The sequence below is a fragment of the Eubalaena glacialis genome, chromosome 6, assembly GCF_028564815.1.
Source record: "Eubalaena glacialis isolate mEubGla1 chromosome 6, mEubGla1.1.hap2.+ XY, whole genome shotgun sequence".
Classification (NCBI taxonomy): Eukaryota; Metazoa; Chordata; class Mammalia; order Artiodactyla; family Balaenidae; genus Eubalaena; species Eubalaena glacialis.
Genome location: NC_083721.1, coordinates 140,830,342 through 140,843,858, shown reverse-complemented (window position 1 = coordinate 140,843,858; position 13,517 = coordinate 140,830,342). Strand labels below are relative to the sequence as shown.

The 13,517-nt window shown below is 36.8% G+C and overlaps 1 protein-coding gene across 2 annotated transcripts in view; it reads left to right on the top strand.

Moving 5' to 3' along the window:
• Positions 1 to 7,093, top strand: part of ATP2C1 (ATPase secretory pathway Ca2+ transporting 1) — a 104,097-nt gene extending 97,004 nt beyond the window's left edge. For both annotated transcript variants that reach the window (XM_061194676.1, XM_061194675.1), the window contains 6 exons: positions 433 to 501; positions 1,133 to 1,249; positions 2,059 to 2,206; positions 2,738 to 2,833; positions 4,301 to 4,442; positions 5,297 to 7,093. In XM_061194676.1, the coding sequence (XP_061050659.1) occupies positions 433 to 501; positions 1,133 to 1,249; positions 2,059 to 2,206; positions 2,738 to 2,833; positions 4,301 to 4,442; positions 5,297 to 5,427 (703 nt within the window). In that variant the 3' untranslated portion in view covers positions 5,428 to 7,093. The remainder of the gene's footprint in view (positions 1 to 432; positions 502 to 1,132; positions 1,250 to 2,058; positions 2,207 to 2,737; positions 2,834 to 4,300; positions 4,443 to 5,296) is intronic.
• The last annotated feature ends 6,424 nt before the right edge of the window (positions 7,094 to 13,517 follow it).

Genomic DNA, 13,517 nt, shown 5'->3' with positions numbered 1-13,517 from the left:
TCATTGCCATTTAATTTCTGACCTACATTAAATTAACCCCTTACCATGCATGCATCTTGTATCTTGAAGAAAAATAAACTTGGAGGGGTAAAGAAGATCATTAATTTAGTATTATAAATGTGTATTATTGTCTCTTGTGTAGAAACACAAGATGTGATTTTAATGTTGAAATGTCTTTTTAAGAATAAAAATTACTGTGTTGTGAAATTAGTTCAGGTAGAGTGTAGCAGGCCAGACTTCAATTCCTTGCAACAGTAGTGTTTCCTTTTTTTTTTCCTAGTTTTAATTATGTGAAGAAAATAATAGATTCTCTTATTGATGTATGTGTTTTATCAGTTGGAAATTTGTTTTCAAAATTAGTTCCACAGTATTGATATATCCTTATTTTTCTGTGATAATATTTTCTCACCTAATTTTATTTTTAACTTTCAGGTCTGCAATTGAGGAGGGTAAAGGGATTTATAATAACATTAAAAATTTTGTTAGATTCCAGCTGAGCACGTAAGTTTGTAAGAAGTTGTGACAAACTTATGGGTCTTACAGATAAATTATTTGCAAAGTAGAATTCAAGCAGAATGCCTACAAGCTTCTGGGCTCTATTTCTGAGGGTTGTTCATATGTAAAAGTTTTCCAGTGTGAAAATTGAATTCTGTCCTAAATCTAAAAATGGCATGATAAAGAGGTTCTAAATGTGATAATTATTTGTCTGTATCATCATCAAAATATATAAACCTTTGTGGCTTATTTAATAGCTCCTGAAATAACTAAGAAAGGGGTGTCAAATTTTAATGTTTCTTCTTGGTATATTTTTCCAAAAGTAGAAGGGCTTTTCTGTAGTCAAAAAACAGTTACAAAAATATCATTGAAACTGTTAACTGTTATCTGAACTCAATTTTAAAAAAATCTTCCTCTGTTTGAAAGTCCTTTATTAAAATGTTGTGGATCATAAGGGTTAACTCTTAGCTTCAAAATATTCACACTAATGAAGCAGTAGGTTACTTGCAAATACGGGCTTCCTTTAAAACAACAGTAGTAACATGAGAGTTTTAAATGCTAAGAAAGTGATTTCATAAAATTAGGAAGAATTATACTATGCTGACACATTTTTTAAAATGACTCTTTCTTTCGATAGGAGTATAGCAGCGTTAACTTTAATCTCACTGGCTACATTAATGAACTTTCCCAATCCTCTCAATGCCATGCAGATTTTGTGGATCAATATTATTATGGACGGACCTCCAGCTCAGAGGTGAGAGTTTTCTCATGTAAATTAGAAAGACAAGGATGGCATGCTGTCCTGATAATTAAGCTCTAAGACTTCATCATGGATAGCGTTGGAAATCTCTGCAGCATCGTGTTTGTTATAAATTGTGTGATGTGAGCATATCATTTATTCTCTTGGAGTGCTCATTCATGCATTATGATCTGAGCTTTTAGGCTGTTAGATGCCCAGCCTTAAGTTGAGAACAGAGGAGGGAACAGTTGCAGTCCCCGTCCTCGAAGTAAGCTTTTTGTTTCTTAGAATAGGTTGCAATGGAGAAATCTCTGGCTTTAGTGCTGTTACCAAGGTTCTGTTGTCAGTCTTAGAGACTTTGGGAAAGTATTGAAGGACCTAAGCATCTAAGTATCTTCTTGTATAATAATGGGGCCCTAGATGTTGCTTTCCCAACACAGAGTGATACATGTCAGTGACCATTACAACAAATTATCCTAGTTGAAACTTCCTTGCATGAAAGATGGTTCAAAGTCCAGTTGGTAGGTCATATATTTCAGGCCATATTTGGAATAAGTAAAGCTATATGTAAATGAAATTGGGCAATTTTTTGAATTTGATTATCAGTCCCCTCCCAAACTGTGCCAAATAAACAAAAAAGGAAAGAGTGATAAAATCTTTGGTTATTTTCAAGTGATCATAGCCAAGGTTTTCTTCATGATTCAACATTTTGTTTCCAAAAGAAGACATTTCGTTTCCGGGATAATTGAGATCAATGAAGTTGTGAATGTAATAAATCCAAATCTTACTTAAAACTTTAATTCACTCTTCTGTTTGTTTTGAAGCCTTGGAGTAGAACCAGTGGATAAAGATGTCATTCGTAAACCTCCACGCAACTGGAAGGACAGCATTTTGACCAAAAACCTGATACTTAAAATACTTGTTTCCTCAATAATCATTGTTTGTGGGACTTTGTTTGTCTTCTGGAGGGAGGTATACTCACTGGATAAGCTGCTTTATTAATGTTCATTCTGTACAGTAGGACTCAGTTATTTTTGTGTATTAAGCAGAAGGCTGGAAGTTAGGAGAGCTTTTTCAAAAATAGAATAAAAACATTTAAAAATAGTTTGATTTCAGTATTTATGGGTTAATAGAATTCCTGATTTATATATTAGAGTTATTTAAATCTGCAGAGAAGTATCAGATACAATAAAAATTAACATGAAAATTTGGGAAGAAGGTAGAAAATCTGAGTCTTTAATATAGCTACTTTCATGTCATCAAAAAAAGTTCTTTTAATATCCAGTTTGTGGTTTGGGAAAAGACTTTTTACTTTACGTAGACTACAGCTATTTATTAGGTGACTTATTTAAATGGCGTATGGGAAATTTAGGTTGCTTATATGTTTTATATCTTAAACTAAAGCTATTTCATTCTGAGAGGAAGAAAATATTAACCCTTTAAAAGCATGTAGTATTTGTTCATTAAATTCAGCCAGCTGAAAATCTTCTTTCCTCTTGACAGCTGCGAGACAATGTGATAACACCTCGGGATACAACAATGACTTTCACATGCTTTGTGTTTTTTGACATGTTCAATGCACTAAGTTCCAGATCCCAGGTATGCTTAGGTGATCTTAGCTGACTAATCCAATTGGGTAGGGTACTCTCTAGTTGTAAGTGGGCAGGGTTTTTAGCTTTGCTTGCTTTTGTAGCCATGGTTACAGCCCCGGATATAGCCTTCCTACAAACATGTGCCTCCAAAATGTGTCCTAAGAGGGATGGGGCATTTGGGGAGATAAGCCTTAACCTTGGCTAGGAGATCAAAGTAGATCACAGGTGTCATCACCTGATTTTTCTTCTTTTCATTTTCTTATTATCTGTAGCTATATGATAGGTTCAAGTTAACATTATCTGAGGATAGGACAAAGCTCATGGCTTCTGCTAAGATGGTATTAGCCTCATTATAGAAGCAAGTATTGTTAGAAGTCCAGGAACAGTTTTGTGCATATTAACTTTTTCTCATTATTTCCATCAGTGTGTCAAAGCTTAGGACATTTAAAATTTTCTTTTCTTCCCATGCTTTATCTTAAGGTGGATTGCCTTCTCTCTCTTTTTTTAAAAAAATTAATTTACTTATCCTTGGCTGAGTTGGGTCCCCGTTGCTGCGCGTGGGCTTTCTCTAGTTGCAGCGAGTGGGGGCTACTCTCGGTTATGGTGCGTGGGCTTCTCACTGCGGTGGCTTCTCCCATTGCGGAGCACAGGCTCTAGGCATGCGGGCTCAGTAGTTGTGGCTCACGGGCTCTAGAGCGCAGGCTCAGTAGTTGTGCACGGGCCTAGTTGCTCCACGGCATGCGGGAACCTCCTAGACCAGGGCTCGAACCCGTGTCCCCTGCGTTGGCAGGCGGATTCTTAACCACTGCGCCACCAGGGAAGCCCTGGATTGCCTTCTCTTGATTGAAATGCTTTGGTAGAAAATAATGGGCTAGAACCTAATGGTACTTTTTCAGAGCATGTTGTTCTTGGAAACTAGCTACATTTGAGGCCTGACTGTTCATTTCAATTTAAGAGCACCATATAAATCCTTAACTATATCTATTACCATTCACCATGCTAGAACTTTCCAAGTACAGTGAATTGTCATTAACTTAGACTAATTTTTGAAGAAGCTTTAGTATTTGGTTTTTGTTTTATGAAAGGCATTTTTACTTTTTCACTACACACGTAACTAAGTCCATTCTTCGAGAAGGGTTTTTAGATTATGTACCTTAATGAATGATAGAAATGATTTAGCAAAATTATCATATACAAATAAAGTTTCTTATGCTTTGGAGGACTAATGGAAGTTTCTGTGGTCTTTATTTTTTTAATAGCATCACTCTTAAAGCCCTTGATGAAGAGAAGCTGCTTTAAAATTTACCCTATTCCATCTAAATTATTCCAAAATGATAGTTAAAATTTAGAGATTTCATGGTACTACTATTGTAGAATTCAGTCCAGCTTACTAAAAACTGGAGGTGAGTGTAATAATAAAGAAGTTGTTTCTGTGACCAAGGAGTAATAACTGAACTCTGTGCTCTGCCAACAGACCAAATCTGTGTTTGAGATTGGACTCTGCAGTAATAAAATGTTTTGCTACGCAGTTCTTGGATCCATCATGGGACAGTTATTAGTTATTTACTTTCCTCCACTTCAGAAAGTTTTTCAGACCGAGAGCCTAAGTATACTGGGTAAGGGCAATGTTATCTTTATAATTTACATATTATAAATGAGTTGTATTTTCTCATGCATTTGTTCTAAGAAGAATTTTCTTTTAAAAAGTGAAATAAGTGGCTTGCTTTGAAAAATGTGTGTGCTCTGTTTTCTCATTTGGAAATGTTTAGGGGAGTCACTCTCCCAACTCTAGGTTTTAAACTTTTTTTGTAATTTTTTTCTTGTTAATTTTTTGTAGGTTGTCACTTGTCAAAATCATATTTGGTGATTCTGAAAGATAGCAAATCAAAACGTGTTACAGAGTAATTGTAGTTTATAACTTTTAAATCTTGTATGAAGAAAAAACTAGATTTAAGCTCACTGAAAACCAAATGGCTCTTCTTTAAAATTACCATTTTGATTGTTAAACTAACATTTTCCTATTCTTATTTGCTAATTTGCACATTCTTATTTTATGAAATAGCCCTAATAGCAGAGAGTTTTATTAAGCTGATGTGAAGACAGTCATTATTCTTTCACAGACTGTGCATTAAATGCATCACCATACAGTACATTTAAAAGTTAATCTTCCTATGTAAGTGTGAGAACGGACGCATTTTATGATAATGCTAGTTCTAATTCTTGGGTTTTTAAAGGTAATTTGGATATTTATGAATCACTGTATTTTTTTGCTGTAAGTTAAAGTTTACCTTAGAGTTGAACTAGTTTAATTTCAAGATTTTAATTTCAGGCCGATTGTGGCTACTTTGTGGAATGGTTGAGAAATAATGTATTTTAAAAGCTGTGGTAAAATGCTAGAAAAACATAAGTTATTAAGCTCTGCAACTGTAAGTTTAAAGAATTGTAAAACCCAACTTACTTTCTCTTGCAGATTTGCTGTTTCTTCTGGGTCTCACCTCGTCAGTGTGCATAGTGGCAGAAATTATCAAGAAGGTTGAAAGGAGCAGGGAGAAGATCCAGAAGCCTGTTAGCTCGACATCGTCGTCTTTTCTTGAAGTATGATGCATATTGCATTCTTTTATTTGCAAACTAGGAATTGCAGTCTGAGGATCATTTAGAAGGGCAAGTTCAAGAGGATAATGAAGATTTGAGAACTTTTGAACTTTTTATTGACTAAAAATGAGTGTTGAAGACTTGATTTGAGACTTTAACCTGCTGACAGTCCCAAATGAAATTATGCAACTTTGATAACATATTCCTTGATTGAAATTGGCTTTTGCGATTGAGTGGAACTTCGTAAAGTGTATGGGCAGTTATTTAATTTAAAAAACAAGCAAAACCTGAACCACCTTCTGCACTTAAAGAGGTCTAACAGTTCAAATATACAATCTATCCTAGATAAATATGATTTTTTTTTAATTTTTAAATATTGTACTATTTATGGTGGTGGGGCTTTCTTACTAATACACAAATAAATTTAATCATTTCGAAGGCATTCTGTTTGGTTTAGAAGTTGATTCCCAGGAGTGCCATATTTCAGCTACTGTATTTCCTTTTCCTGCAGTGTAAGCAGCTCAGCTACCTTGTGTTACCATTTTTGTATCTCAAGTTTTTTGCACAGGATGTGACCACTGTCAGATCACTGTTCTTTTCTTTCTTTTTGTGATTGAAAAGCCTATACTGCAATTTGAAGTAAATGTTTGCTTTTCTTAGTAAGTGTAAATGGTTGCCTTTTTCTTCTTCTTTTGTTTTTTGGTATGAGTCTTTGGTCTAGCACAATTAATACAGGGCTGTGGAGTGGCATTCTAGGTAGGGTAGCCATGTCTGTAATTAACACTTAGTCGTGGAGTCAAAAAAATTTAAGACTGGTTGGGCTGATATTTATAGCAGATTATGTTAATGTGTTATGCCTTCCTTTAGAGTTAAATATCAATACATACTTTGTCAAGTATCACCTTGACAAAGTCATCTCCTAAATATAAATCTAAGTACCTCACCTGAATATATGAATTTTATTACTTCTTAATGTCTTTTTATGTGTACTTTAAAAAAATCTTTCTTATGAAGTATAGAGTGGTAAACTTAAAGAATAAAAAAGCCCCAAACCTAAACAGATGGTTTATGAAGCAGAGTATAAGTGGAAGATTCTGTGCTGACCTTTACTCTTTGTGTATCTGCAGCTTTGGGGCCTAGGTTGCAGCACAGCCCGGAGCCTGCCCCTCTCCTGCTTCCACCATTGTCCTCTGCCTTGTTCTGCTTCACTGGGCGTGCTAGAGAAATAGATAGATTTTCTCTTGGAATGCCATCAGTTTTTGTAATAGCTGGATGAGGTATAGGTAATTTGTTTTGAGTGTGTGGCAAATTTGGGCCAGAAATTCAAAATTAGAAATACATTTTCCTGTTGAATATTTCTCTCTGAAACAGAAACGGGTCTCAAATTCTGACATGTTTAATTCTTCCTGAAGTTACTGAATTTTGCATTTTATAATTATTCTTAATTTTTTAAACTGTCAGGATAAATCGCTCTCTAGTTTTTATCAGCAATATTAAACTGCACTGTTAGCACTGCAGTACTGTTGTGAACGATAGGAAAGATACCTATTCTTTGAGTCTTGTTACTGAAACAGTTTAATATAAGGACCTGAGATATCTGCAGTGTATTCTGCTTTACTCTTTAAGGCTAGTCAAATGTACATGGAAACCACTGTCTAATCAACTTTATCTTTAATGATGGTGATGTGTCATATCTAAGTTTTGTAATGAGTTTTCTTCTCTGTTACAAGGACTTGAAATATGAAGTGCACGTCAATCTTTTGCTTTGCATTTTACGTTCAGAGTATGACTCATATGAAATAAATGTGCCTATCTTATTGTTCAGATTTTAAACCTTCCCCCAGAATGATTTATTTTCATAAGTTAATGTTCTTCCAGTTGGGACTGTTAACATTAAAATCATATGGATGTTGAAGATACAGAAATTAGGCAGTACTCACAGTACATTGAATCTGTGATTTAAAAAGAAGTGAAATGTACGGTTCAGATATACTACATCTGTATAACAGATTTCCCATAGTAAAACAACAAATTAGGGTCTGTGTATGTATTTTACATAGCATATTATCAGAATTAGCATGGATAATTCAAATGCACTAGTATCTAAATTTTAAATTTTTCCCCATTTCCTGGCCCTGGGACTTGCTAGAGTCCCTAACAATACTAACTTATGTGATTTTTCCCTGTTAGACTACCTCATGAAGTTTTTTGACTTCAAAGTGATTAAATATCAGGGAAGAAAAGGAGCTTTAATTCACCAACTAGGTAGATAATCCTCAAATGATTCAAACTGGCGGCAGAGGAACAAGGCTGAGCATGTTCTCTCAGATTTTTGCTGGGCATTGCATGACCCAGAAATGGAACAGCCTGAAACCAGGCAACCTAAAACACCTACCCCCTCAGGACACAGACTTCATTTAATAGCAGTAACCACACCCACAAGGATAAAACACATTTTTTACCTTTCATACCCATGCAAGGTACATCTTTTACATGGGTAATCTTTGTGAAGTCATTTCAAGTTTTGATCTCTTTCATATAGTACCTAAGTAAAGTGAGCACTGGCCATATAACAGCTTCTCAGTGAAATGAATTGGTGGCAAACAATAAATATAAGATCTAAGAACCTTAATTAACTTTACCTTGCTTTCTGCCTTTGTCACTTGGCAATTCATGTGCATTTTACTTCTACGTATGACTCACTCAATTTAAATGGATGAATTAATTGTCATTTCAGTAAACTTTTCTTTAGTACCTAGAATGTACTAGGAATAGAAAGGTGGTGGCATCCCTGCCCTTCAAGAGCTCATGGGCTGGGTTAGCTGAGGATATAACTGTTAACAGGCTGTCTGTTGAAAGTTAGTAGTGGTCTTTGCACATTTATTTTAAAAATACACATACAGTAAAATGAATCCAGGACACATTTTACTGGAAGTTTCCCTTGAGATTGGCATTTGGAAATCTTTGAAATGCCTTTTTAGATTAAGCTGCAATCTGAACAGTAGCTGATTTGCATACTAAAACACGGTGTGGATAAATGTTAATCCTAACTGGTATGGGACTAGACAGACAGATTATTCTGATAATTAAGCTTCCTTGAGATCAGTTAGCACTTGGTATGACTATTAACTCTTGTTGGGTTTTGGGGTTTGGTTTTCAGAGTTAGTTATTGTTAATAATGGATAATGGTTAACCAATCCTTGATATTAATGTAGGTATAATAGTCTGCAAATATTTTGGTAGGTTTAGATTTGGGAAGTTCTCAGTCTTAACTCTGGAAACCAAAGTGAAATCTATGTGGTACAGTGGTAAGTGCTGCCCCAAGTGCTACAGTAGCCAAAGGAGAGAAATAACTTCATAGGAGGAGGTTGTCAAATTTCCTAGAACTAGTGGCATCCGAATCAAGCCTTAAGTTGAGAATCTCCAGCCGAGAACAGCAGGATATTGTAACCAAACAGCATAGCCTCTGCAGAGGTGTTGGTGGGGTCTGGAAGGAACAGGTGAGAACCACAGGAGTCTGGGGCTAGGGCAAGGAGAGTATATATAATGTGAGGGCTGGACAGATAGGCAGGAGCCTAGTGGTGAAGGTAAAGACATTTGGCTTGGAGCCTGCTGTAGGATTTCAAGACTGTGATAAGAGTTTGGATTTTTGTCTTGTAACATGCTGATGGAAGCTCAGAGGGTGGACTGTAAGGACAAAACAGAGAGACTGATTAGAGAATTGTAGAAGCTTAAGAGGTAGAGGGACTAACTGAGTTGTGGCAGTTAGTATGGAGAGAAAAACATGGAATTTCTGCCTTCTAAGAGAGAGCATTGACATGACCCGATGGGAGGAGAGGAAGATACTGCAGCTTCTGGCTTTCTGGCTTGGCTACTAGAGCTGTTGGGAGAATTACCAGAGCCAAGCAGTTTTAGTGGGACACAGGTCAATCTGAAGTGTGAAGTTTGTGATGTCCTTTCCCAGTGGATATGTTGGATGAGGTTTCTAGCACAGAATGAATTAAAGCCATGGCTGACTCATTATGAGGTAGTTAGAAAATATGAATAATTTCTTGTTACAAGCATCGATTTTTTTTATTTTTGATAAAAGTAAAGCAGTAAATGAATGTAAACTCAGCTTTGACAGAGTAAGATTTTTTAAAAAGTAATTTCTTTAGTTATTAAGAATTTATGGTAGGCCAGTAGCAAACAATGTTGTTTTTTTTTCGTTTCCATTTTACTCATAATTCTTCCTTGGATCTTTCTAGCCTCATATCTCACACATGATGTTCCAACACAATCAACTTACTGGTCTTTTTGGACAGTATTCCTTCAACTTGAAATACTTTTTCCTCTGTTTCAATTTGAGAATCAGAGTTTTTACCTGTTCTTCAAAGCCCAGCTGAAGAGCCAACCAGGATGGCCTTTCCAGATAGCTCTAAAGGTGTGTGTGTGTGTGTGTGTGTGTGTGTGGTGCAGTTTCTTGTAAATACTGTTAAGAATAAATGCAGCCGTAAGTTTGGGCATAAAATTGTGGGATTTTATTTTTTAGAAAGCATTAAAATTTTAAGTCCAAGCCATGTAAGTGATAAATCTGGACAAGAAATTTGCTATAATCTTCTCTTTTCATTCAAAATAAGTTTAGGTGGTGAAGTTTGGGTAGGAAAAATATTTTGAGGCTTTAGTTTTGATCCTTTGTAAGTTCTTCTCTGATCTAGACCTGCCAGCGTTCCCGTGTACATGTGAGTGTGGGGCCTTCCTCTGTCTGCTCTGCTGTAGGTAGGCTGTTTCCTGTGCAGATCACGGGGCCCACCAGGATCTGCCGTTCCGCTCCCTTTGTGTTCAAGTCTAGCCAAATTGATAGATACCCTGGCAAAGGCCCCATGTGTGCAGTGGCCCCATGGCTGTCGGCCTGGCTGAACTGCCTTCACGCACCAATCCAGGTCACACCAGTATTTCTTCAGCAGTAATTGCACTGCTCTACTTAGGTAGATAGAAACCACCTCTCACAGTATTAAGAGCACACAGTGCCAGAAATTGGGCACATTGTTCTACATGACCATAGAGGTCCATTTTTGTTTTCTGAGTGTTTCCAGTTTTTGAACTCAAACAAAATATGCTCTTTGATACACGTTTTTTTTTTTTAATACCAATTCACTCAACTATATTAAAAGCAATTTTCTATTAAGGCTTTCCCTGTGATAAGTATAGTTAGAAGTGACAATTTGGTGTCATCTATGGTCATAAATAAAATACCATAATGCCTTGACCATTTGCTCTTTTTCATCAAGTCTGCATCTTAAAAGCCAATATGAAACAACTTGTGAGTCTCACAAAATACTGTCTTTGAGCAGTATATAGCAGGCCGCAACCAAATGGCAGAAAAATGTATGCTTGATAGGAAAAACATGAAAAACTTTATATTTAAGCATTGTTAGATCGATTTTAGGGAGTTATAAATGAGTATGTCTTCATGGTCCTTTCTCATATTCATCCATATAGTTGCATAATAAGATTGCATTAGAATTTATAAGCATCTTTCTTCGTGGAACAGGTCTAGATAGCCCATGAATTAGTTGGAGGTATTACAAGTTAGGGAAACAGCTTATTTTAATACCTTCCTAACTTACCCACGTGGGGCTGTTGATTTAGTTTTGGGGATGACAGACTGCTGCCCACAAGTTTTATTGGAACACAAGTACACACATTCACTTCCATATTGCTACCACTGCGTTCACGCTGGGGTTTTACAGAAAAAAATTGCCTACTCATAGATATTCACAAAGAGCAGAATAGGCCTATGCATTGCATTCAGTGGACCAGAAAGGAAGTGGCATCAATCTTCTCTACCGTCCAGTCTCCCAACAGGATAGTCTCTCTGGGATGGAAGCCACTGATACCAGATCGGCTGTCAGAGACTCAGTCTGTTCTCAGAACATCATCAACACGAAGGACATGCCAGCTGTTGTCTGTCCCACCTCATCACCAAGGCTCCCTCTTCTTACAGTGGGTGGGGTGTTCTGATCTGTTGTCCCATCTGAGTTGTGCTCAACACACACACACCACACACACAACTCACCTAAGTTTCTACTGCAGAGTCTGCTCTTCTCTGATCCACCTGCCCCTCCCACCCCCTCGGATGGACAGGAGAAGTGGGGGCTTCCCTCTCATCAGTTGCTTTTTCCTAACACACAGAAACAGGCGGTGTCGTTTGTGCAGGCTTACTATCAGTCCAGTCTTAGGGAAGAAGAACAGAACCTTCTAAACCAGAACATATTTGCACAGTATTTATATTTCTAAGGTAAAGTTATGACAGTATTTCTTAGTGAATTCCCCTTGGCTGTCCGACTTATCAAAATAGCTTTACAAAATGAATTATGGTTATTATACATAACAGGGTCAGTTTCTTTAGTTTGTTTAAAAAAGAAAACAAACACAACTTGCATAAATCTGGGAGCTTGAAGGGCTACAGTGCTTTGTGATTGGGAACTTGGATTTGTGGATGTCACCATTCCCAGATTTCAATACCAAAGACCCCCTGCCCACCATTTTTACCTCATTTTCCTTAGTTTTGGGGGGCAAGACAAGGGAACCTCAGAAGATTGCTCCCTTGATGCCATCCTTCCTAGAGTCTTCAACTATACAAACATTTCTCTGATTATAACAGTACAATATACTCATTGGAGATATTTGTAAATAGAGGAATAGAAGAGGAAAACATTTCATAATCTCAACACCCAAAGACTAATCTAGGCTCCAGACATATATCCAGTTGCCTAGCAGCTATTTCTCCGCACTTAAGCGCCTAAAAGCTGTGTTTAACATATCCCCAACAGAATCCCCTGGTTTCCTCATTTCCCAGCTACACCCCATCCTACACAAATGAATGACAACTGAATAGGAAATCTGAAAACAGAGGGTTCTTTCCAGTCTTTTAATGAAAGCATAAAATGCTGTGTTGTTATAGCAATTTTAGCAATAATTCGTAGTGTTTCTCATTGGTATGTTTATAAACCCTATTTTTTTTAGAGTAATGTTAATATGTATTTACTCAAAGGCTTCCACGTCAGAGCAAGTTCACCTTAATAGGTAGATTTATCCACATCCTCCATTATGAAATAGAGCTCATTACTGTGTATCCATAACAGCAAGCATTGAGACACTAAAGAGTAGACTTGTATTTCCTGTCAACATCCTTTGATTTAGTCCCCCGTTACGAGGAAGACACATGAACCAGACAAAGGAAGATATGGGGGGAGTGATGGCTGGATACACACATGGCAGTTTTTCAAGAAGAACCAGCACTTCAGTTAATCCAAGAAGCGCTAATTATATGTATCAACACACCTGGAAAGTTTTCCTAATCTTGTATGCTAGCTCATGTGATGGTATTGGGTTGGCCGAAAAGTTTGAGGCCAACCCAATATAATGTTTTCACAGAGTCAAATGATTCAGTCTCATAAAGTATCAAAAATCCAGTATTGAAATATTCTGATTGTTTTGTTTCATTTTGTTTTGTGCAAAAACATTCCTAGGTATTCCTTGATCCTGATGACAGTGGGTTACATTGTACACAGAAATCTCCAAGTATCTCCTAAAGTGGTAATGAGAAAATTTCTTACAATATGTATGATTTAGCTGTTTTAACCAAAGATTTAGCTATATTAACCAAATACCTAAAATGTTACCTATACTAGTTAGGAATAAAAGTGATTGCATGTGGGGGAGTTCCCTGGTGGTCCAGTGGTTAGGACTCAGCACTTTTACTGTTGTGACCTGGGTTCAGTCCCTGGTTGGGGAACTAAGATCCCGCAAGCTGCACAGCAAGGCCAAAAAAGAAAAAAACAAACAGGTGATTGCATGTGTATTGCAACATGTTCATGTGACGTTTCTCTCCCTGAACACTGAATCCAGTGAAACTAGCTGGAACACTTTTCCATGTATTACCTCTTCATTTCTTTCTCCCATTATAACAGACTGGTATGCTGCCTGAGGGAAGTCCATGCCTTTGAAGTTTAAAACGTTCTTCCTCAGCATGAGGTTGTCATCTTAGAATTTTTACAACTGGATGGGCTTGAATTTTAGCATTATTCAGACCTGGAAAGAAATGCCAGAGCAAT